The sequence below is a fragment of the Macaca nemestrina genome, chromosome 2 (genome assembly GCF_043159975.1).
Source record: "Macaca nemestrina isolate mMacNem1 chromosome 2, mMacNem.hap1, whole genome shotgun sequence".
In the NCBI taxonomy this organism is placed as follows: domain Eukaryota; kingdom Metazoa; phylum Chordata; class Mammalia; order Primates; family Cercopithecidae; genus Macaca; species Macaca nemestrina.
In genome coordinates this window covers 135,267,091-135,289,733 of record NC_092126.1, presented here as the reverse complement: position 1 = coordinate 135,289,733, position 22,643 = coordinate 135,267,091, and the positions used below count along the sequence as shown (strand labels likewise).

At 40.7% G+C, this 22,643-nt stretch overlaps 1 protein-coding gene across 2 annotated transcripts; it reads left to right on the top strand.

The window, feature by feature from the left end:
• The first annotated feature begins 736 nt into the window (after positions 1–736).
• Positions 737–14,649, top strand: LOC105479580 (prokineticin 2). Of its 2 annotated transcripts, XM_011737602.2 has the most exons (4): positions 737–895; positions 4,303–4,428; positions 11,336–11,398; positions 13,022–14,649. In XM_011737602.2, the coding sequence occupies exons 1-4, from the start codon at positions 800–802 to the stop codon at positions 13,124–13,126; spliced, it is 390 nt and encodes a 129-aa protein (XP_011735904.1). In that variant the 5' UTR covers positions 737–799; the 3' UTR covers positions 13,127–14,649. The 2 variants fall into 2 exon arrangements, with proteins under 2 accessions (XP_011735904.1, XP_011735906.1); XM_011737604.2 differs by lacking the exon at positions 11,336–11,398 and having other exon boundaries at positions 738–895.
• The last annotated feature ends 7,994 nt before the right edge of the window (positions 14,650–22,643 follow it).

Genomic DNA, 22,643 nt, shown 5'->3' with positions numbered 1-22,643 from the left:
AAAGAAACAAATAGGAGTTCTGCAGTTGGAAGGACAAATCCTTCCACGTCGTCGGGGATGTGGGATTGGGGCGATTTTGCTCTCCCTTTGTTCTTTTCCTCTGCCTTCCACGTTTCCAGGGTATGTGATTGATGTCTGTCTTCTCTGTTAAGTTATTCCACCGTGAGGACAGAGCCGGTGGCAGTAGCTGGCACACAGCGGGCGCCCAGTACAGACCTGCTGAGCAAACGAATGGATTCAGGGGCTGCTGTGTCTCCCTCACCCACCCCCCGCCTCCTATGTGTCTGCAGCGCCGGGCACGTAGTAGGCGCCCCCTAAACATCTGTACAGCAAATGATTTGCAAGTTTTCGGCGCAGAGCACGTGGAGTTTTGGAAACCAGGACAGCAAATGAGTGACTCGGAGACCACAAAAGCGATTCCGGCGCGTGCGAAAGGCGGCGGCTGGGCGACGGCGGAGGGAACGGCGCGGAGCGGGGCGCCCCGCGAGGAGCGCTGCCTGCGTGGCGCCCGAGGCGGGGGCGCGGGGGGCCGCGCGCAGCACGTGCTCGTCTGGGAACCGGCCGGGCCCAGGCGGGCGCGCGTGTGCGCGTGGGGCGTGGGGCGTGTGCTCGCGCCGTGCCCCCCGCGTGTGCTGCCGGGCGGGCGCCGGCGTGAGTCACGGCGGGGCTAGCCTTTATAACGGCCCCGAGGCTCGCGGGAGCCGCCGCGCCCGTCCGCCTGCCGCTCCGCGCTCCACCCAGCGCGCCCCGGCCCCGAGCCCCCAACCGCCTCCGGCGGCCGCCCAGTCCCGAGGGCGCCATGAGAAGCCCGCGCTGCGCCCCACTCCTGCTCCTCCTGCTGCTGCCGCCGCTGCTGCTCACGCCCCGCGTCGGGGACGCCGCCGTGATCACCGGGGTAAGCGGCCCTGGCGCACCTGTCCGCCCCTGATGCGCGCCTGCGATGTGCCCAGGGGTCTTGGGACGGGACCCTGAAGGGCAGGCTAGAGGCAAAGGGAGGGTCGCCCTGGGTGGGGACACCTGCCCCATTCGCCCCTTGGTGCGCTTGGGAAAATGCCCAGATCCAAAAGCAGCAGACGGCTGGGGACACTGGGCGCGTCCTGGAAGAAAAAGTGACAAGGATGTCGCCCACCACCTTTATTACCACCTTCTCCCACTTACTTCTCCCTCATCACCCACAGCCTCACTCCTCGCATTTTTCTTCTGTTAGGCTGAAAGAAGTTTCTCTCTGAGTCTTCTCAAGTACTTTTGGAGGCGCTCCAGCGTCGAACCTTAAAATTTGACGGCCCCTTCCTGAAATGCAAAGGACCAAGACGAATTCCCCAAGTGCCCAGAGTCTTAATCCTACAATCAAAGAGTTTGCTCCCGATGCGTCCTCCGCAGAAACCCTTTGAAATCGCTTGGTCCAGGGCCATGTGAGCGCTTTGAAAGGCAATTGTGGGCGCTTCCTTCTGGGTTCCGGGGCTTTTCCCCGCCAGGGTCTTGAGGTCTCCCCATAAAAGTTTTAAATTTCTAATTCCTGGCAAAGCACCTCCAGTGCTCCAGCATAATGATGGAGTAGGTTGCTGTGTAGATGTTTAAACTTAAAGATGTCTTCGTCTTTTTTGTAAGCAGGAACTAGTTCGGTTCTCTCCCACTCCCAACAATTTTGTGTGGATCTGAAGAATTGGGTTTGCAGTACAATAGTAAATAGTCTGGTTTACATTAACAAGGCGAAACTGCTATCATTTCCTGGTTGTTCAACTTCTTTACTGTTTTTTTTTTTAAGCGAGGAATTATTTCACACCTTCATTAAATTACTTAAAATATTTAAGTGCACATAATAGGATTTACATAAAATGTCTATGTTTGAAATGTTGATACCTAGATAATAAAATAACATTTGACTTTAAAGGAAATGTCATTGTCTTGAGAAAATCAAGTCCTATTTTCTCTATATTAGTTATTAGGTTTATAGAATTTTGGAAGTCCTTATGCTATGACAGCATTTGTATATATCCAACAGATTTTTAACTGTAAGCTCTGTGATATTTATTAGAAAAGAGGTTTTTAAAACAATTACTTGCATAGCTTTGCCAGTCCATGTGGTTGAAAAAAAGTTTTTGCAGGTCTTTCTAATACATGAGAATTGAAACATGATTGGATTTTTTTCTCCCTCTTCTCCTGCTGGCTCATTTAAAGTTTCTCCTAATCCTCTGAGCCCAAGATCCCTTTGCAATATAAGTATCTTTTTGTTCCATTCACAGGACAACACTATCTGAATAGATTTGCAATGGGTTAAAGATGAAGGGCATTAGGAAACAGCTGTCTAATTAAAAATATATAAACCTGTGCAACTCTTTGTAAATTTTCCAAGAACTGAAGCTTTTGTTACAAAATAAAATTTTATCACATTGGCTGTCTATCTGTTAGAGAGGCTTAGACTGGGCTTATTATATAGTTATGTGTGCTGTTTTTGTTATTGTTATTTTAACTCAGTGTTACAAAAAGAGAATTTTTTTAAATGTCTCTAAAGCAACAGTGCAATAAACTGCAGTTATGTCTCTATGACAGAAATCATCTGGATTCAAATGAAAAATTCAGTAACTTATCAAGATATATTGTATATAGCATGTTAAACATCCAGGTGATTGAATTTTAAAGGATTTTGGCTAGATGTTTGATTGTCTCATTAAAAAAACTCATGGGGCCTCAAAATTCAGGGTATTGAGCATCTGTTGAAATAAAATACTGGCTAAAACTTCCATCTTACATCTACAGTTTTTTGGGTAGTGTATGTAGGTATTTTGAAATTGATTTGTATGCCCACATAGATTTGTTAAAACTATATTGTAAAAGATCATTGACTAGACATCTTATTTATGGGATGCAATGGCTACATTTACATGATTTCTGGCATGCAGATAAAAATTGGAAAGTTGAAACATTTATATATTGTCCTGTAAAATCCAAACACCTCAAGATGAATGCAAAAACTCAAGGTGAAATTTTTACCTTTTATCCAGATACTTGTTTTAGATAGACTGAGAGATATATTCCAATGAGGGAAGTAAATGAACTTTAAAGTAAAATGGTTGGTTACTTTTAATGAGAAATAATGTGAAGAATGTGCCCATATTTTTATGTCTTGAGAAGTTATGACTGTCCTCAAAACTAAGAATTTTGAAGGACTGTTTTAGTTGTTTCCACTAATTATACATTTAAATTTGTGCCTAAATGATAGAGGTTTTAGTTTCTTACATATATAGTACAGGATGTTTTTATCTTATCACTAGCAAAACAGATTACTGCCCACGGTTCAAACAAAGCATTCTATTTTTTGTTGGTTCTAGGAAAGAATAATAGTTCTTCAGATCCATTTTCATGCAAACAAATTTAGGCTTCATTATTTATTTCTATTTAGTAGAGTATGGAAATTCCTCCATAGTTGTTTCATTCCATTGTTTCCTCCATTGTTTCATTGTATGTATTTACAACTTTTATATTGAAAGCAGGTGCCTTGAGTAATTACTATTGACAATTGCACCTGTCACTTGCATTTCTTAAACTGATGGATCTTACAGGATTGTTAGCTGGTTTTGTAATGTGCATATATGTTTATCCTAAGCCAGTAATTTGCTCTTTGCAGCTTATTCACCTGAAGGAAGAGTAACATAAGGCAAGCATCTTGGTCTGTCCATTCTCAACCTATGAGACTTCTTTAAAGAGAAAATGATGAAAAAGCAAGTCAGTGGTATGAGAAACGTCAAGTCTCATGAACCAAAATGCAAATATTTGAAAGGGAAAATGAGCACTTCTAAAATTTACCTCAGTGCCTTTATGGGTCTGGAGTGTTTCATGCCAGATTTAGAGACTATTTAAATCTCTTTTTTAAAATTGGCCCCAGTGTATTCTGCAGTTAATAGTCATAAAATCTTGTGATTGGATTTATGTAGTTCCTAACGGCCATGTGTAGTGTAAGACTAATATAGTCTTGTTCTTCAAGTTCAAAGCCAATTCAGCCCTAAAGCGCTGGAAAAAGAGAGCTGATTTCATTTTTTTTAAAAATCTTATGTTTATTTAAGATTTTCATAATCCAGGGGCTAGAATTTAGCCCAATTTCAAAAAATAAGAAATAGCTATTCTGATCAGATTGTATTGTAGATATACACAAGTAAATGAAGCTTATCATTTTTTAAAATATATGTGATTATTAAAGTTGAAGTGTTTAGATATTTAAAGGGAATTTTCACTGCCAATTATATATTTCCTTAGCCTGAGTCTTTCCTGTTATCTATATTTATCTGTTTGTTTATTACATTTCAGGCTTGTGACAAGGACTCCCAATGTGGTGGAGGCATGTGCTGTGCTGTCAGTATCTGGGTTAAGAGCATAAGGATTTGCACACCTATGGGCAAACTGGGAGACAGCTGCCATCCACTGACTCGTAAAGTTAGTATAATATATATATATATATATTTGTATTCATGGTGGTTCTACTGTGATAACTGCGAGCAAGGTCTGTATGACATGAAGGACCGGGTAATGTGCTCGGCAAACAAATGAATATTGGACGTTAGCAAGGATAACAGTGGAAAACTACCCCCTCTCCTCTCCCCTTTCATTTCAAAGAATTGTATCCTCTGTCTTTCTTATTCCAGTGATAATTTTCATGTTATTGCTCTCATAGTGTTAGAAGCATTTTACCAATATAATTTCCAACACATGAATTTGCTTAGAATTTATTTAGAACAAAAATATATATTATACTTTAGTATGCATCTTTGCAGAAATCGGAGTATAGAAGTTCTTGAAAAGACTGCTTTTAATATTAGATCTACTGATAAGGCATAAGCTCTGCGTTTTGGGTTTTTTTAAGAAAATCGATTATACAGTCACTCTTGTATGTTAGTTTAAACATTCTATATTTTGACTCTACCTACAGGATACATTGTTCACAATTTTAGAGATTGATGATATTTAATTTTCCAACTTGCTGTATTATCTGTCAACTCAATATCACAGTGACCTAAACAACACTTTTGAAAAGTTATTAACAGTAATGGCATGATCATAGGATGGCAGGATTGGACAGGGCTTGAGAGGTTGTGTCCCCAAGGGTTGCAGACCCACCTGTCTACAGGGGTCGGGAAGGTTTACATTATATGAGGAAGCGGGTGGGTGGGAGGCAGAAGGCATGTGGAACTGGAGAGTTCTTGGCCTTCTGATTAAAAACCTTTGAAACACTGTGAGGCCTCAACAGAGCCCCCCAGCAATGCCAGGTTGCGTTGCCTTCCTCTGGTTCCACCTCCGCATTTTTCCCATCAGTAAAGTGCCTCCAGAGGCATTGCAAGTCCTAGGCCAGGTGGTTTGCGAGAGGTTGAGCTCAGTCTCTTCAGAGTGTTCTTTCTACACATTGTATACTTTCTTTTAAAAACAAGTAGAATGTTTTCAAAGCAAACCAAATTCCGTTTTCTGTCTTATTTTTTCACATGTGATTTAGGGTTTTAAAATGTAATACAGCCAAACATCTTTCCTGTACTCGACAGTCCCAGAGAATAGTTAATATTTTGACCTCCTCGGAGTGAACAGAATGAAAGAAATTGTGGCCCCTTGACCCAGGTCTAGCTCTGCAAGCCGTAATGTGGATTCCAGTAGTTTGGGCCTATCTAAAGACTGAATTTGCTTTTGGCTTTCCTGTGGTTGCCTTGTGAAATGCTTCCTGTTACGTTTAAACCATCCCTCCTGTGGTTTTACCATGCAAGACTGCACTGTCATTAAAAAACATGACATGCATTGTTTATTCTTGGACAGAAGAGGTTTAAAGTGTTAGTTGTGTGTCTCAATGCCAAACTTCCCTAGAAGAGGGGCCACTGGCCCAGCTGCGTTTAGCATTGATCTTGTTATTTTCAACACCCTTATTGAATTATGAGTTATCTTTTGTACACTTAAGTCATTGTCTCTGAAACACTTACTCTTAACTTTCTCCTTTAAGAATTACGTTGTTTTTGGCTTGCATAGTGGCTCACACTGTAATCCCAGCAATTTGGGAGTCTGAGGCAGGCAGTTTGCTTGAGCCCAGGAATTTGAGACCAGCCTGGGCAACATAGTGAGACCCTGTCTCTATAGAAACATTTTTTAAAATTAGCTGGGCATGGTGGCACATAGCTGTAGTCCTAGTTACCAGGAAGGCTGAGATGGCGGGCCGGGGGGGATCAGTTGAGTCCAGGATTTTCAGGCTGCAGTGAGCATGATTGTATCACTACACTCCAGCAAGACTCTGTCTGGAAAAAGAAAAATTGTGTTGTTTTTATACAGTATTAGTATAGTTTCACATGCCCTAGATGTTAGAATCACGTAGCCTGTTTACTAAAACAAGGGAAAAGTGACACTTCCCGTGGAACTATGTTTGTGTTAATAACAATCATAATTGCACCTTGTTAAATCCTGTGACATACTGGATCCTCTATATTAAATGTTGTATATATACTTCTTATTTAATACAACAAGCCTATACACAACATTAAGCCTCAGAGGTGTTCAGCAACACAGGCCGTGAGTAAACAAGAGACACTCAACTTTATTCTTTGTGACACTCTATTGTTTATGTGGTCTTAATCATTACACGCCTCTACCTCCATGAAAGTAGTTGTTGGGTTTCATTTGAACACTTTTTAGTCCAATTAACCAAAACTGGTTTGTTTGGATAATAGAGACAGAATGATCACTGGAATGAGTGATAACAGTTCAGACTGGGAGTTTGTGCCATCCGATAGTTTTGAGTGTTCCAGTCCTCTGCAATATTTAAAAGAGAACCGAATTCTTTTTCCCCAGTTCCTAGATAACTTCAATTTCAGGTTTAGTCCAAGATTAATTTGGAAAGTAAACAAATGCAGTCTTCTTTCATAAGCCTGGCTACATCTCTTTGATTTTGTTTTTATCAGGGATCCAATAATGAAATCTTTAAATAACAGAGTATGGTTTTCAGATGCTCACTTGAAATGTATTTCTGGAATTTTATTTTCTAACTTTTCATATTGGTTGCTTTTTTGTCTTCAAATACATTTTCAAAGGTTATTTTGATGACCTATTTTAAGAGTAGGTCCCAGAGTTGCTACTTGTTCCAGATGAAATTTACCTATTGTAGAAAAAAAATCTAGTTTCTTCCAGAATATCTCTCAGCTGTGTAGTCTTTTCAAAACAACTCAAGAAAGAAAAAGTCTTTCCTCAGTACATTCTGATGAACATTATATACAGTATTCAATTATGCTCTCAAGTTTAATGGCTCATTAGTAGACAGTAAAAATGCAGACACTATATAGATTTTTTTTTCATTTTGTTTCAGCTTAGTCATTAGCCACCAAAAATCTGTTTATTTGGGTCAAGTGAACAGTATTTGATGAATGAAACTGAGAACCATAGGTAGGAGTTGATAGCTACCGAGGTCAGTTTACTGTTTTATTTAAGATGTACCAATTAACTTGTAGAGTTTACAGTCCCTGACAGGCTATTGTTTTATAATTGTATAGTTTTGAACTTTATATTTGATAATTTTAAGATAGAATAAAATATATGAGTTCACCCAGGAAACACAGTATGCATATTTTCTAAACACATTTTAAAGCAAATAATAGCTTTAACAGGTGTTCATTTTTCTCAATTTTCTTTTTTTTTTTTGAGATGGAGTCTCACTCTGTCACCTACGCTGGAGTACAGTGGCGTGATCTCAGCTCACTGCAAGCTTTGCCTCCCGAGTTCACACCATTCTCTCACCTCAGCCTCCCGAGTACCTGGGACTACAGGTGCCTGCCACCATGCCCGGCTAATTTTTTTTTTTTTTTTTTTTGTATTTTTAGTAGAGACAGGGTTTCACTGTATTAGCCAGGATGGTTTCGATCTCCTGACCTTGTGATCCACTCGCCTCGGCCTCCCAAAGTGCTGGGATTACAGGTGCATTTTTAACAGTTAAGAATGACTTACTGAATCATGCCTATAGAAGAAACTTTCTGTTTAAAAAACAAAACAAAACAACAACGTTTCTATTAACGCCTCTACTTTCCAAAGTTTACATAGAAGATTAGCCATTTCCTTCCCATTTTGACTAATGTTTAGGTTTGAAAGCTTTAAACACTTTTTAGTGTTCAATAATTATGTGACTAATACTTTAATTTTTACTGCATGTTGTTTTCTGAATTTGTTCAGTTTAAACAACTATGTTTCCTTCAAACAATCTTGTTTTAAATTTTGCTGCACTTTTTATGTGAACATTTTTAGCACCAGGATTTTTTAAAAACTTCACTTTAAAAGTTGACCAATATATTTTCCTTTTCTGAAGGAAGAAAATTCAAATAAAAATCTGGTACTTATTTGTTTTTTTAACTTAATATTTTAAAAATTATTAGTGGTTTCTATTTTAGAACCAGCCTATAACAAAACATTGTAAACATAATTATAATTTCAGAATATGAAGTTATTAAAATTTTAATATATTTTTAAGTAAAAAAAATTTAAAACATGAAAATATAACTAATGCAACTAAAAATTTGCAACAGATGGGGAAGAAAGCATAATATGCTAATTTTCTCATCTTTCCTATCATGATGTCAAGAGCTACTGTCTATTATTATTTCTTGGGATAGCATCATAGCTGTGTTTTATAGGTTCAATTCAGCAAAAGAGCTTACAAGACAGAAATAGGCTTTAGTCTAATACAGGTTTTTCTCAACTTTGGTACTACATACTCTTTGCCCAGTTTCTCCCAGTGGTGACATCTTGCAAAACTATAGTACAATATTACAAGCAGGATATTGACATTGATACAGTTAAGGCACAAAACATTTCCACGCCATAACGATCCCTCATGTTGCCCTTTTATAAGTGCTAATTTCTCTTTAAAAGTGCTGTAAAAGAGTAAAAATCATCCTTTCTCAAAGTGCTGGATGTTCTGCCTCGGTAACTTCTAGAATTTGCTGTTTGGAATTCTAGGCTATTGGAAACTTTGCATTGAGTGTTGGTTGATTCTAAAGTAAACCATGAAGTTTGGACTAAGGGGTTCCGGTGTGCATCTTCCGTAAGCACTTTCTCATGCATTTGTGATTATGAGACACGCCTGTTAGCTTTGTCACTCAGTGTCTGTAAATCTAGAAGTGAATGGGCCAGTCAAGAAATTGACAAGCATCTACTGAGTGTATAATATCAGAAATCATGGCTTTTGGCCAGGCACAGTGGCTTATGCCTGTAACCCCCAGACTTTGGGAGGCCGAGATGGGCGGATCACTCGAGGCCAGGAGTTCAAGACCAACCTGGGCAACATGGCAAAACCCGTTCTCGACTAAAAATACAAAAATTAGCTGGGCGTGGGTGCACGTTCCTGTAGTCCCAGCTACTCGGAAGGCTGAGGTGGGAGAATCTCTGGAACCTGGGAGGCGGAGGCTACAGTGAGCTGAGATCACGCCATTGCACTCCAGTCTGGGTGCAACAACAGAGCAAGACTCTGACTCACAAAAAAAAAAAAAAAAAAAAAAAAAAAGAAAGAAAGAAATAAAGAAGAAAAGAAGAGAAGAGAGAAAAGAAAAGAGAAAAGGAATCATGGTTTTTGTCATTAGGAGCTCACAGATCTGAGTGAACTGGGTTTGAATGAGAAAAAAGCACCTCAGTATCAAGGACCCTGCAGTTCAGGCAGATCCAGATTGATGTTCATACGGTCTCGGTGTCCTTGATTTAAAGATTACAAAGTATTTTTTGAAAGTTTCACAAAAACAGATGACCTCGTGAACACACTACCAGGGTCCCTCCTCTAGGTCCTGGACTAGAGAGGGGCTTTGGCCTCTTGGGCTTCATGGTGAGTCCATCTCTGAGTTTGGTGGTGTGAGTTACATTTTGCCTGCTCGGAGCTGGGCAGGGTAGTGAGGGGAGCCTCGGGATCTGAGACGGTCATCTCATTTCTGCCCTTTGGGGAGCTTCTAGTCTCTGTGGGGCATTGCAGGGCATGTGATTGGCACATAGCAAGTATTTCCTGAGTGTTTTCTGTGTACAAGACTAAGAGCTATATGCTCATGAGTAAAACGGATATGGTCCCCTCTTTAGAGAGTCTGGTGTCTGGGCTTGGTGGTATTTGAGAAGAGAGCAATATCTGGAAGAAAGCAGGACTGTGTTTGACTATGAGCATTATTCCCTCCTAGCTGAGTAATCTCAGTCCAGGACCTTTGCTTCACCTCAAAAGGAAGTCACTTACCTCTGTCTCAGACAAAGCAAAAATCTGGTGCTGAGGTTTGGGATGACATTCATAAATGATGCCTTCTGAGAACTGACCCATGGCACACAATCCACATGATTTTTCTTTTCTACCAGGCCCAAGGTACTGCCCACCCCATGTGACAGTCCAGAGAGTGATCATAGTGTCACGATGCAGAAAGCAGAAGGCTGTGAGCACCCGTAAGCAGCTGAAACAATTTTACTGGTGTTCTGTCTTGTATCATTAAGAGGGAAGCGCCACGATGATGTGCACCCTCACCTGTTTTGCTCATCGTTGTATGCTCAGCACTTAAGATAGGGCCTGGTATGAAGGTGGCGCTCAGTATCTGTCGAATGGGTAAATGAAAGAAACATACTTGGTGATCTCCGTTTATAACAGTTTAACATGCTCATTATAGGTGTATTTCACTGACACACTTCAGGCTCCTTTTACTTGGATATTGCTCTCTGTGTCTGTTTTTCTCAGCCTCAGCACTATTGACATCTTGTGCCAGATAATTCTTTGTTGTAGGGGTTGTCCTGTGCATTGTAAAATGTTTAGCAACATCCTTGGCCTCTACCCACTAGATGCCTAGAGCATCCCCCTCCCTGCCCTTAGTTGTGACAAATGAAGACATTTGCAGACATTGCCAAATGTCCCCTGGGGACACAGTCATCCCTAGTTGAGAATCACTGGCCCATGTACCAGTTTTAGGCTTGGCAGAAAGGAAACTTAAGGTCTCAGCGTCAGAATGGGCTATAAAGGTAATTGATGATCACTTCTCATGCTATCCACTTGTAATTGTCTAAGCCAGTCCAGCTGTACTCACCTCCTCTGATGTGTTCTTGGTGGCAGCAAAAGAGCCAGCCCTCAGTGTTCCCTTTGACACACAGTGACAGAACCATTCTGAGCACAAGTCTATATTAATCCAGTGGCGAACATGTCTGCATGTAGATGCTGTCATTAGAACCTGGGAAGTCATGACACAGCAGAAGGACAGAGGAACTGGGATGGCTTGGCTGTATCTTGCTCCACCAGTTCACTACATACATACCCTGCCCTCCCATTGCCTCTTTTTCTTCCCTTTGTATTTATTGATCTCAATCATCTCCCTGGCCCTTCCAGAACAATTTTGGAAATGGAAGGCAGGAAAGAAGAAAGAGGAAGAGAAGAAAAAGGAAAAAGGAGGTAAGAAGAATGCGAGTGTGGTACCACCGAAAGACATGCCCAGAAGAATTAGCCTTTATATTGTTGCACTACCATAGAGTTGGGTCTGTCCTATCAGTTCAGCGCCGATATAAGGTTGGAATGGTTCTGCCACTGTCTGTAGACAGCTTTGGTAATCTATGTCGATATCTATATGATATATACAAAGAAATCTATCTGGAAGGCATCTAAACAATGCATTTCAGCTTTTCTCATAAGGACAGATCATTGATGTGGGGTGGCCCGTTTTGGTGGAACAGAATGAGAAATACACTAGAATGATGTTGAATAAAGCATTTGAGTTTGGAAGCAGGAAGAACACATCCTCTGCCATGTTTAAACTATGGAAACATCTCTGAGATATGAGTCTGTAGTCACTCGTCTCTCTCACTTTAGCCTGAATCAGAGTCACTTGCCATCTGATTTCACAGACGCTCCAGGCCTGGGATTAAACTTTCTCCATATAACTTGTAAGACAGGCAGATTCTCAGGAAGGTGCTATTCCTTAGGGGAGGGAAAATGACATTTGCTGTCTTTATTCTAGAAAGCATACATATTTGGAGTGTACACCATTTGCCACTGACACAGACAACCACCATGCTCGCTGTCGGTTGACCCTCCTCAACCCAACTTGGCTGGTGACATGGGCTGGGTTCTTAGAGTAACTCTCAAATGAAGCAGACCTTTCACTGCTACGTGGTTTGTTCCATTTATGCAAATTGAGCTTGCCTTCTTCCCTGATTTTCCTCTGTTCCTTTTAAAGATTTTCCCAGCATTTTGACTCCTGGCATCTGTGTGCACATGTATGAATTTATATATTGCTCATTGATGGTGAGTTTATATTTGCTTATTGCATAGACATGGTCATGCCCATGATACCAGCTTCAAGCTTAAGGAGCTTCAGTGATAGGATACCGTAAAAAGAAATAAATGAGAAAAAGTGAAAGGCAGTACAGCTTGAGGACTAAAAGCTTGGTCTCTTGGGCCCACTCACTGCTGGCCAAGCTTCAAGTTTTAGATAAGTGCCCTTGGCCAATATACCAGTCTCTCTTTGCCTCATTCTCTCATCTGTAAAATGGGTACAATTAAAGTGCTTGCCATCTTTACAAGGTGATTGTAAGAATGGGAAAGGATAACATATAAAAAGTACTGAGCAGGCCGGGTGTGGTAACTCACACCTGTAATCCCAGCAGTTTGAGAGGCTGAGGCAGGCAGCTCACTTGAAGTTGGTAGTTCGAGACCCGCCTGGCCAACATGGTGAAACCCTGTTTCTACTAAAGACTACAAAAATTAGCTGGCCGTGGTGGCATGCACCTGTAGTCCCAGCTACTCGGGAGCCTGAGGCAGAAGAATCACTTGAGCACGGGAGGCAGAGGTTGCAGTGAGCCAAAATTGTGCCACTGCCCTCCAGCCTGGGTGACAGAGCAAGACTCTGTCTCAAAAGTAATAAATAATAAATAAATAAAAAGTACTGAGCGTATTGCCTAATGGGTAGTTAATGCTCAGTAAACACTAGTTGTTATTTAAATAGCTATCTCAAGAATGGTTTGGTGTGTTTGTTTTTGAAACCTTTCCAGCTCTGACTCCATTTTCTTTTTTATTTAGGTTCCATTTGTTGGGCGGAGGATGCATCACACTTGCCCATGTCTGCCAGGCTTGGCCTGTTTACGGACTTCATTTAACCGATTTATTTGTTTAGCCCGAAAGTAATCGCTTTAAAGTAGAAACCAAATGTGAATAGCCACATCTTATCTGTAAAGTCTTACTTGTGATTGTGCCAAACAAAAAATGTGCCAGAAAGAAATGCTTTTGCTTCCTCAACTTTCCAAGTAACTTTTTTATCTTTGAGTTTTAAATGATTTTTTTTTTAATCGGGAATTTTACTTTTGGATAGAAATATAAAGTGTAAGGCATTGTGGAACTGGTTTTCATTTCCCTGTTTGTGTTTTGGTTTGGTTTGGCTTTTTTCTTAAATGTCAAAAACATACCCATTTTCACAAAAATGAGGAAAATAGGAATTTGATATTTTGTTAGAGAAACTTTTTTTTTCCTCACCATCCCAAGCCCCATTTGTGCCCCGCCACACATACATACATACATACATACATACATACATACATACATACATACAACTTTTGGTCCCTTGCCTCTTCCACCTCAAAGAATTTCAAGGCCCTTACCTTACTTTATTTTTCTCCATTTCTCTTCCCTGCTCTTGCATTTTAAAGTGGTAGGTTTATCTCTTTGAGTTTGATGGCAGAATCACTGATGGGAATCCAGCTTTTTGCCGGCTATTTAAATAGTGAAAAGAGTTTATATGTGAACTTGACACTCCAAACTCCTCTCATGGCGTGGACGCTGGGAGTGCTGCCAGACCCTTCCTAAACCTGTCACTCAAGAGGACTTCGGCTCTGCTGTTGGGCTGGTGTGTGGACAGAAGGAATGGAAAGCTAAATTAATTTAGTCCAGATTTCTAGGTTTGGGTTTTTCTAAAAATGAAAGATTACGTTTACTTCTTTTTCTTTTTATAAAGTTTTTTTTTCTTAGTCTCCTACTTAGAGATATTCTAGAAAATGTCACTTGAAGAGGAAGTATTTATTTTAATCTGGCACAACACTGATTACCATTTTAAAATCGGTATTAAGTTGTAATTTAAACGTTGTTTGTAACCGAAAGGTCGATTGTAATGGATTGCCGTTTGTACCTGTATCAATATTGCTGTGTGAAAATTCTGTATCAGAATAATGACAGTACTGTATATCATTTTATTTTAATAGTATATCCTTATTTTTGTCACGGGTGTTGTCAGTTTTTATTATAAGCAGATTTCTAAATAGGCTATGTCCCAACATGGAGAAAGACCCCAAGGTTGGTAAAATAGCCCCAGAGATATGTGCATTTTCATCTTACATACAGCAGAATTCTGTTTGCATGGATTTTAAGGTAGTTCAAAAAATAAACAATGTGTAAATCAGTGGGGTTTTGGAGCGTGAAGGAAAAGGATGCCATGCAAAACTGATGGTAATCAGGAATGGACTCATGGGACTTAAGTGTATTGACTTGGCAAAGAGTGATGGGAGTGTGTGTCTCGGGTGGTTAGGCAGGGTGCTAGGTGCTACCACATGGTGATGCCAATGTAGGCTGGCCTTGAAAACCCACCAAGTATTGTAAATGGTTTCAACGTCGCAAGTAAACAGTTTATGAAATGTGTTCAACTGACTAAACTTGCCCATGCCAACCCACCAACCATTTCCAAACACAGAAACTGTCCGTTTTGTAGTTATTGACTCAGCCAGGGCTTATGATTGCACATTGTATGTAATTTTACCCCTTGAGCTAATGTGTCCCATAAATGTATGGGATTTTGCTGTGCTAATTACCAAACTTGATCAGAAAAGTATTATTTTTGGTTGTTTAGTTTGTGTTCAAGAAACATTCCTCTGCAAGTTTGCTGAAGAAAATTCAACTTCAACAAGGGGAATTATGAGTAAAGAAACGCACTCTGGCAATTTTGTTCTTTGTTTTCATATAATATTCAAGACTTTCGAGGCTACATTGGCCAGGTGCAGTGGCTCACACCTGTAATCCCAGCACTTTGGGAGGCCAAGGCGAGAGGATCGTTTGAACTCAGGAGTTTGAAACCAGCTTGGGCAACATGGAGAAACCCCATCTCTACAAAAAAAAAAAAAAGAAAAAAAGAAAAATTGACTGGGCACAGTGGCATGCACCATTAGTCCCAGCTACCCCGGAGGCTGAGGTGGGAGGATCACCTGAGCCTGGGAGATCAAGGCTGCAGTGAACCGTGATATTGTGTTACTGCACTCCAGCCTGGGTAGCAGAGCAAGACCCTGTATTTAAAAAAAAAAAAAAAAAAAAACTATAATGTTGTTTCTTCCAGTTCCTAGGATCGTCTCACACACTTGCTGGGACTTCATAGACCAGAATTTCCACAAAGTAAGGCAAGATGAAAATTTACACGAGAAAACCTAAATCCGCAGTCTACTTTGAAAATATGAATTCCCTTCATTCTAAGGTAGACAGAAATCTTGTGCTAGAAGATGATGCCCAAACCCTATTGGACCTTCGGATTTCTTTGCGAACATTGACTTTCGTGAAAACTATCATTTCTGACTTTATTCTGCCTTTTATCAAAAGCAACATTTTTTTTTAACCATAGAAAAGCTTATGCCAAAACTATTTCCTGTAAACCCTCCTATCTCGCTGAGAACCTTCATTCTTCTCAGTATTTCCATGTAGTTCTTTTGTTAGAGCCTTTTATGAAGTCAGTTCAGTGATAGATCAAACATATAACCTGGTTTTCCTCTTCATTGGTTTCAATATTAGAAATCTCATCACCCTTTTCTAGCTTCATTTTTAGAAGGTTAAAGGTGGGGGCCATTTTAATTTTAAAAGCCGGACACTTCTGGTATTCAGTAAGGGTCCCTGTGCAATTCACCGACAACCTTTTATGGTGTTTCCATCTCCGTGTTGCTATGTCTTTCTGATAATATCCTTGGAATTAGTATTTCATCTTCTGATATCTTCCCCAAAGTTGTCAATTCTCAGTACTTCCTTTTGTGTTAAAGAGAACTCAGTTTCTTCCAGCATTTTCACAAATTTTAATTGACAAAAATTGTATTTATTTGTGGTATACAACATGATGTTTTGAAATATGGATGCATTGTGGAATGCTAAATTGAGCTAATTAATGTATGGACTACCTCACACATCTTTTTTTTTTTTGCGTTGAGAACAGTTAATATCTCTCTTAGTGATTTTCAAGTATACAATATTAACTACAGTCACTGTGTTGTATGATGGATCTTCGTTCCAGGATTTTTTAATGTATTTCAAAGATGACAGTCTGTAACAACATGATCTTTAAATAAACTTTATTATCCCCCACCATATATATATATATATATGCATATGTATATATATTTTTAGGGTACTTTCAGAGTACACATTTCCCAAAATTAGAGATGCAATTATGATGCTGTTCTTGAAGTACGGTTCCCATTTTTTCCATCACCCACCACTCTGAAAAATTTTGATTTGATTTTTATAGGATGAGGCCTAAGTGTTGGGATTTTTTTTTAAAGCTCCCTAATTAATTTCAAGGTGCATCCATAGTTGAGTGCCGCTGAGAACCAGTAGAGGACTGTACTCCTATAGAAAGGTTACTGGTACCCAGTGACACTATTTGATGAGACACCTTTCTAGTTGAATTAGAAATGAGGATAGTAGCTGAGTGGCTTTGATTTTCTTACCACCCTCGAAAGTTCCTGTGGTCCTCAGCACCAGTTCCCTTTCATTCTAGAGGGAAACACACAGAGGGGTCCCACTGGAGAATTCCCAGCAGCAATTAGCCCATTTGAAGAATTCACGTGAAGTTCCCCAGGGAAGCAGGCCCCAGTCCAACCTGGCTAGCCTCACAGCTCCCTGGGTTTCATAAGCTCTCACATCCTTTAGTGCATCCTCTCACATCCTTTAGTGCATCCTCCCGGGTGACCCAGCTTCAAAACTCCCCAGCAGGCACACCCCTTTCCCAGCCCCTTCCCCATACATCTCACTATTTCATTCTATTTTACTGGGTCCATAAATCATCTAACTGCTTTAGAGAGCCCAATATTGTACTGCACTGTAACTGAATAAATCAGAATGGTAAGCATTTCAATAAAATACATGTTTGTCACAAAAGATTAAAAGCAAAAGAGTAGAAAATTGTGCTATAGGCGACACGATTGCTGGCAACAACATGCAGAGGCTAATGCATATTACGTGCTTACAGGGTATGCATTCTTGTGCCCCTGTGGGGATTCCCTCATCATAAAGCCTGGAACACCGACTCATGCAGTTGTGCCAGCTGGGCAAAACGATGGCCTTCTCCATGGAGTGACAACCATAGTGAATAGTTCCAGGCACTCTCATGTTACTTCAGAGTTTCTCCATCTCAACACTAGTGACTTTCTGAGCCACTTTTTTTTTTTTTTTTTTGAGACAGAATTTTGCTCTGTCACCTAGGCTGGAATGCAGTGGCACGATCTCTGCTCACTGCAACCTCTGCCTCCTGAGTTCAAGCGGTTCGCCTGCCTCAGTCTCCCGAGTAGCTGGGACTACAGGCGCCTGCCACCACGCCCGGCTAATTTTTGTGTTTTTAGTGGAGACAGTGTTTCACCATATTGGCCATGGTTGGTCTTGAACTCCTGGCCTCAAAGGATCTGCCCACCTCAGCCTCCCAATGTGCTGGGATTACAGGCATGAGCCACTGCTCCTGGCCCTGGTCCACATCATTTATTGTTGTGGAGGACTGTCCTGTGCGTTGTAGGATGTTTAGTAGCATCCCTGGCTACTAGTTCCAGTTAACACTCTCCAAGTTTTGACAACCAAAAATGTCTCTAGACATTGCCAAGTGTCCTCTGCGGTTGCAGGTGGGAATAAATTGTCCCCTTTGAAAACTACTGCTTTAGTCTGAAGCTATTTTGTGTCTGCTTGACTTCACTTAATAATAATATGTTTTTATTTCAGTATAAAAAGTTGAAAAGACGGTATTTGAAAAGTTAAACCTCCAAATGTGACATTGCAAAATAAGTATCCTAAAAAACAAACAAAATATTTTGTATCCAAAATAGTGGAATGGGGCCGGGCATGCCAGTGGCTTACACCTGTAATCCCAGCACTTTGGGAGGCTCATCACTTGAGGCCAGGAGTTCAAGACCAGCCTGGCCAACATGGCAAAACAGGTAGCTGGGATTACAGGTGTACTGGTGCATGCCTATAATCCCAGCTACTCAGGAGGCTGAGGCACAAGATTTGCTTAAAGCCAGGAGGTGGAGGTTGCCTTGAGCCAAGATCAAGCCACTGCACTCCAGTTTGGGTGACAGCAAGACTGTGTCTCAAAAAAAAAAAAAAAGTAGTGGAATGGTAAACATTTGATATAATTTACATATTCAATAAAAAATCAGTTATCTGTCAGCTCTATAGTTTACTGTGTTTCAAGGAAGAAATTTTTAGAACCACTCTTTAAAGTTTAAGATGAAGGGTTCTTTGGAAGGCCAAGGTGGGTGGGTCACAAGGTCAGCAGTTCAAGACCAGCCTGGCCAAGATAGTGGAAACCCCATCTCTACTAAATACAAAAATACTAAATACAAAAATTAGCCGGGCTTGGTGGCGGGCACCTGTAATCCCAGCTACTCGGGAGGCTGAGGCAGGAGAACTGCTTGAATCCAGGAGGCAGAGGTTGCAGTGAGCCAAGATCGCACCACTGCACTCCAGCCTGGGTGACAGGGTGAGACTCTGTCTCAAAAAAAAAAAAAAAAAAAAAAAGATGCTGTATAATTCATCTAATATTCATCTAATTTTTCTATGATTGAATTAACCTGAGACCTTCGGCCGGGCGCGGTGGCTCAAGCCTGTAATCCCAGCACTTTGGGAGGCCGAGACGGGTGGATCACGAGGTCAGGAGATGGAGACCATCCTGGCTAACACGGCGAAACCCCGTCTCTACTAAAAACACAAAAAATTAGCCGGGCGAGGTGGCGGCGCCTGTGGTCCCAGCTACTCGGGAGGCTGAGGCAGGAGAATGGCGGGAACCCGGGAGGCGGAGCTTGCAGTGAGCTGAGATCTGGCCACTGCACTCCAGCCTGGGCGACAGAGCGAGACTCCGTCTCAAAAAAAAAAAAAAAACCTGAGACCTTCATCTTTTTTTTTTTTTTTTTTTTTTTTTTTTTTTAGGAAATGTGTCTCAGTGTCACCCAGCCTTGTCTTGAACTTCTCGGCTCAAGTGATCCTCCCACCTTGGCCTCCCAAAGTCCTGGGATTACAGATGTGAGCCACCACACCCGGCCAACTTCACATCTTCAGAGTACACTTCTAACACATTTCCACATTGTTTAAATATAAATTTTAATCATCTTGATTAAAATGTGATATAACTAATGGAAATTTTTTTTGCAGAAATGTATAAGCTTTACAAGAAAAATTGGGGGAAATTGTGCTTTATTAAGTTAAACAGTTGAATAACTCTGAGAAGTTCACAAATAGAGTTTCCCTACAAACAAGATTGAGGCTGGCAGGAATGCATTTGGTTCATTCTTAAAAACAAACAAGCAAACCAACAAAAACTTTGTATTATTGAAAATTTTAAACATTAAAGGAAGTGTAAAGAAGTCTCATATATCCATCATCCAGTGTCTCATCAGCATTTATCATCTTGATGCTAAGCTTCTTCTACCTCTACTGCCCCACCTACCTCCACCTCTTGTGTTGAAGCGAATCAGTTTTGTCCTTTCTTGACAAGATCCACTGGTCACTATTTCATATGGAAAAGACAGCCAGTCACATTCTGTGTGTTATCAATAACATCTTCAGCCAGTACTCTTAAATATTTGTTCGAGGTATATTTTTGAGATCCAAAGTAGGTGTTTGCAATGCAGGAGCAAAATATTTCAGGCCCAGAATGTGTATGTGAATGAACGTTTGCTCCTGTGTAGAAATTTAGAAGAAAATATTTTGTGACTCAAAAAATAAGAGACCTAGAGAAGTGTATGTCTAACTGTGGTGCTGTGATTGGTTTATAGGAGCTGAATGGTGTCTGAAATTATTAGTCCTTTAAACATCAAATGTGAATATTCTGTATTAATTTCTTTGAATGTGGTTAGAAGAGGAAAAATTTCTACATGGAAGATATTTAATAAAAGTAGTAGACTTTTAATGTCTTCCACAGTTCATTTATTCTCACATTTATTAATTACTTCTCATATTCTCTGTCTCTCTCTCTCTCTCTCTCTCTCTGTTTTGGCAGGGTACATGACCACCCATCTAGACATCTAGAGACTGAAGACTGCATTTACCAGCTGCCCAAGTGTGGCCATGTACGTAAATTCTTAGTGATGAAACGTGAACAGAAGTGATCTGCCACATTTTCTTAAAAGGAAACTCCACTTCCTCTCCAATGAGGAGATGCAATAATGATTCTGTCTGCTTTGCAGAGTATAAAGGCAATTGGGGAAGATAGTAGAGCTGACCCACCAACGTGGGTCCCTGGATAACCAAATGGCAGTCACCCCATATCAGAGAGAGACAATTATGTCACCGTTGTGGCTTTGTTAAAGCACTCCCACCTTTACTGTAACCAATAAGTGGGATCATTCTCTTCAAAAGTGCATCATGTTGTTATACTTTATACTTCATTTTGTTATTTTTTTTTTATTTTTTTTGAGATTGAGTCTTGCTCTGTTGCCAGGCTGGAGTGCAGTGGTGCAATCTAGGCTCACTGCAACCTCTGCCCCCTGGGTTCAAGTGATTCTCCTGCCTCAGCCTCCCGAGTAGCTGGGACTACAGGCACACACTGCGGTGCCCAGCTAATTTTTGTATTTTTAATAGAGATGATGTTTCACCCTGTTAGCTAGGATGGTCTCGATCTCTTGACCTCATGATCCGCCCTCCTCAGCCTCCCAAAGTTCTGAGATTACAGGCGTGTGACCCACCGCTCCCAGCCCATTTTATTATTATTATTATTATTACTACTATTATTTTGAGACGGAGTCTCGCTCTGTCGCCCAGGCTGGAGTGCAGTGGCGCGATCTCGGCTCACTGCAAGCTCCGCCTCCCAGGTTCACCCCATTCTCCTGCCTCAGGCTCCCGAGTAGCTGGGAATACAGGCGCCCGCCACCATGCCCGGCTAATTTTTTGTGTTTTTAGTCGAGACGGAGTTTCACTGTGTTAGCCAGGGTGGTCTCAATCTGACCTCGTGATCTGCCCGCCTTGGCATCCCAAAGTGCTGGGATTACAGGTGTGAGCCACCACCCCTGGCCTTTGTTATGTTTTAAACATCGTTTTTGTGTTCCCGTTCAGTGGTTGCCATGCAAAGAGTGGGATCAGCCGGCATACTCACCCATCCAAAACCGGTTTGGATGTTGGGACTGATGACAGGAGGATGTGACAACACTTATTACTCACATAATGGAATGTTCTGGTGAGAACAGGGCAAGCACAGGTTGGCCCAGGTGGCAATGGCAAGGCACTGAGGTTGATTTTCAGTTTTATTGTGACTAGGAAGCAGAGCTGAGCTGAGGGTTGTTAGCAGGGTGGGCTAGATCAGGTGTAGGGCAAAGGAGAGAGAGAGAAAGAGAGAGAGAATTATGGGGTTTGAGAGCTGTCAGTGTTCCAATGTCAAAATGAATTTTCTTCTTAACTATGGTCCTGATATCTTAATGAGAACTTGCTAACCAAATAGAGAATCTTCAAATGAGAAATGGTTAAACTTACTTAAAAAGTAACGAGAGCTTCATATTCCAAACCCTAAGAAAATGTGTGAATCCATCTTCTTGCAGCCGATGTTTTAAACTCTGAAAGCTGTCGCCTGTCCATGGATTAAGACATTTCAGAGACAGGGAAAGTCACTGAGGCCCATCACAACTGTAAATTTTCTTATGATGCTGAAATGAATTTTAATCTGGCCAAAAGATACCAGGAAAGAAAGAAAGAAAAAGACCAAACTTTAAATGACAAATTTAGAGTGAACAAAGTTGCTTTTCAAACTAGCAAAAGCAAATTAATATACAATTAACAGAAAACTAATTATGTCTTTATATAATTGTGTTTCTTTCAATACAGGCAGGTCATTAAATGTGTATCCAAAGGTATTAAATTCTAATATATTTATAAAACTTATGAGGTAACTTATAAAGTAAGAAAAAAATCCTTTGTTAGACCACGTGTCACTATACTCATAAAGGATTAGAGCAATTATGCAAATTAAGTTCTAGAAATAGCTCTGGGTATCCCATAATTCCTCAACACAGATATGCAAATTAAACTGATCGTGACTGTGGGTTAAAAGAATTACACACTGTACATTTACACTCCTTCTGTCACTTTGCAGAATGAGTTCCTGTGACAGGTTTTTTCCTGTCTCTTCTCTTTCTCTTCTGTGTAGGACATTGCCATGCTTATTGGTCAATATTAAGGATATATATGGAGAATTTACAAGGAATAAAAGGGAAAATAAATCTGTTAAATGAAAAGACAAGAAAAAGTTTCATCTCATGCATTTTAAGCTTAATGATTCCGATATAATTTTTAAATAAGACATGTATTAGGTGGCATTGAAATGTAAATGCTTTTTCAAAGTCCTTCAAAATTATAGCACTTCTGTATCTTCAAGAAAACGAAACCCTTTACTGTTCCCTTCAGGTTCAAAGCAAAAAACAATGTATACTTCTCA

What these genes read in the sequence shown, in the direction of transcription:
- LOC105479580 (XM_011737602.2), top strand. Translation starts at nt 800, where the DNA reads ATGAGAAGCCCGCGCTGCGCCCCACTCCTGCTCCTCCTGCTGCTGCCG. An exon ending in ACGCCGCCGTGATCACCGGG is followed by an intron (nt 896 to 4,302) that starts GTAAGCGGCCCT and finishes ATTACATTTCAG; the next exon opens with GCTTGTGACAAGGACTCCCA. An exon ending in GAAGAAAAAGGAAAAAGGAG is followed by an intron (nt 11,399 to 13,021) that starts GTAAGAAGAATG and finishes TTTTTTATTTAG; the next exon opens with GTTCCATTTGTTGGGCGGAG.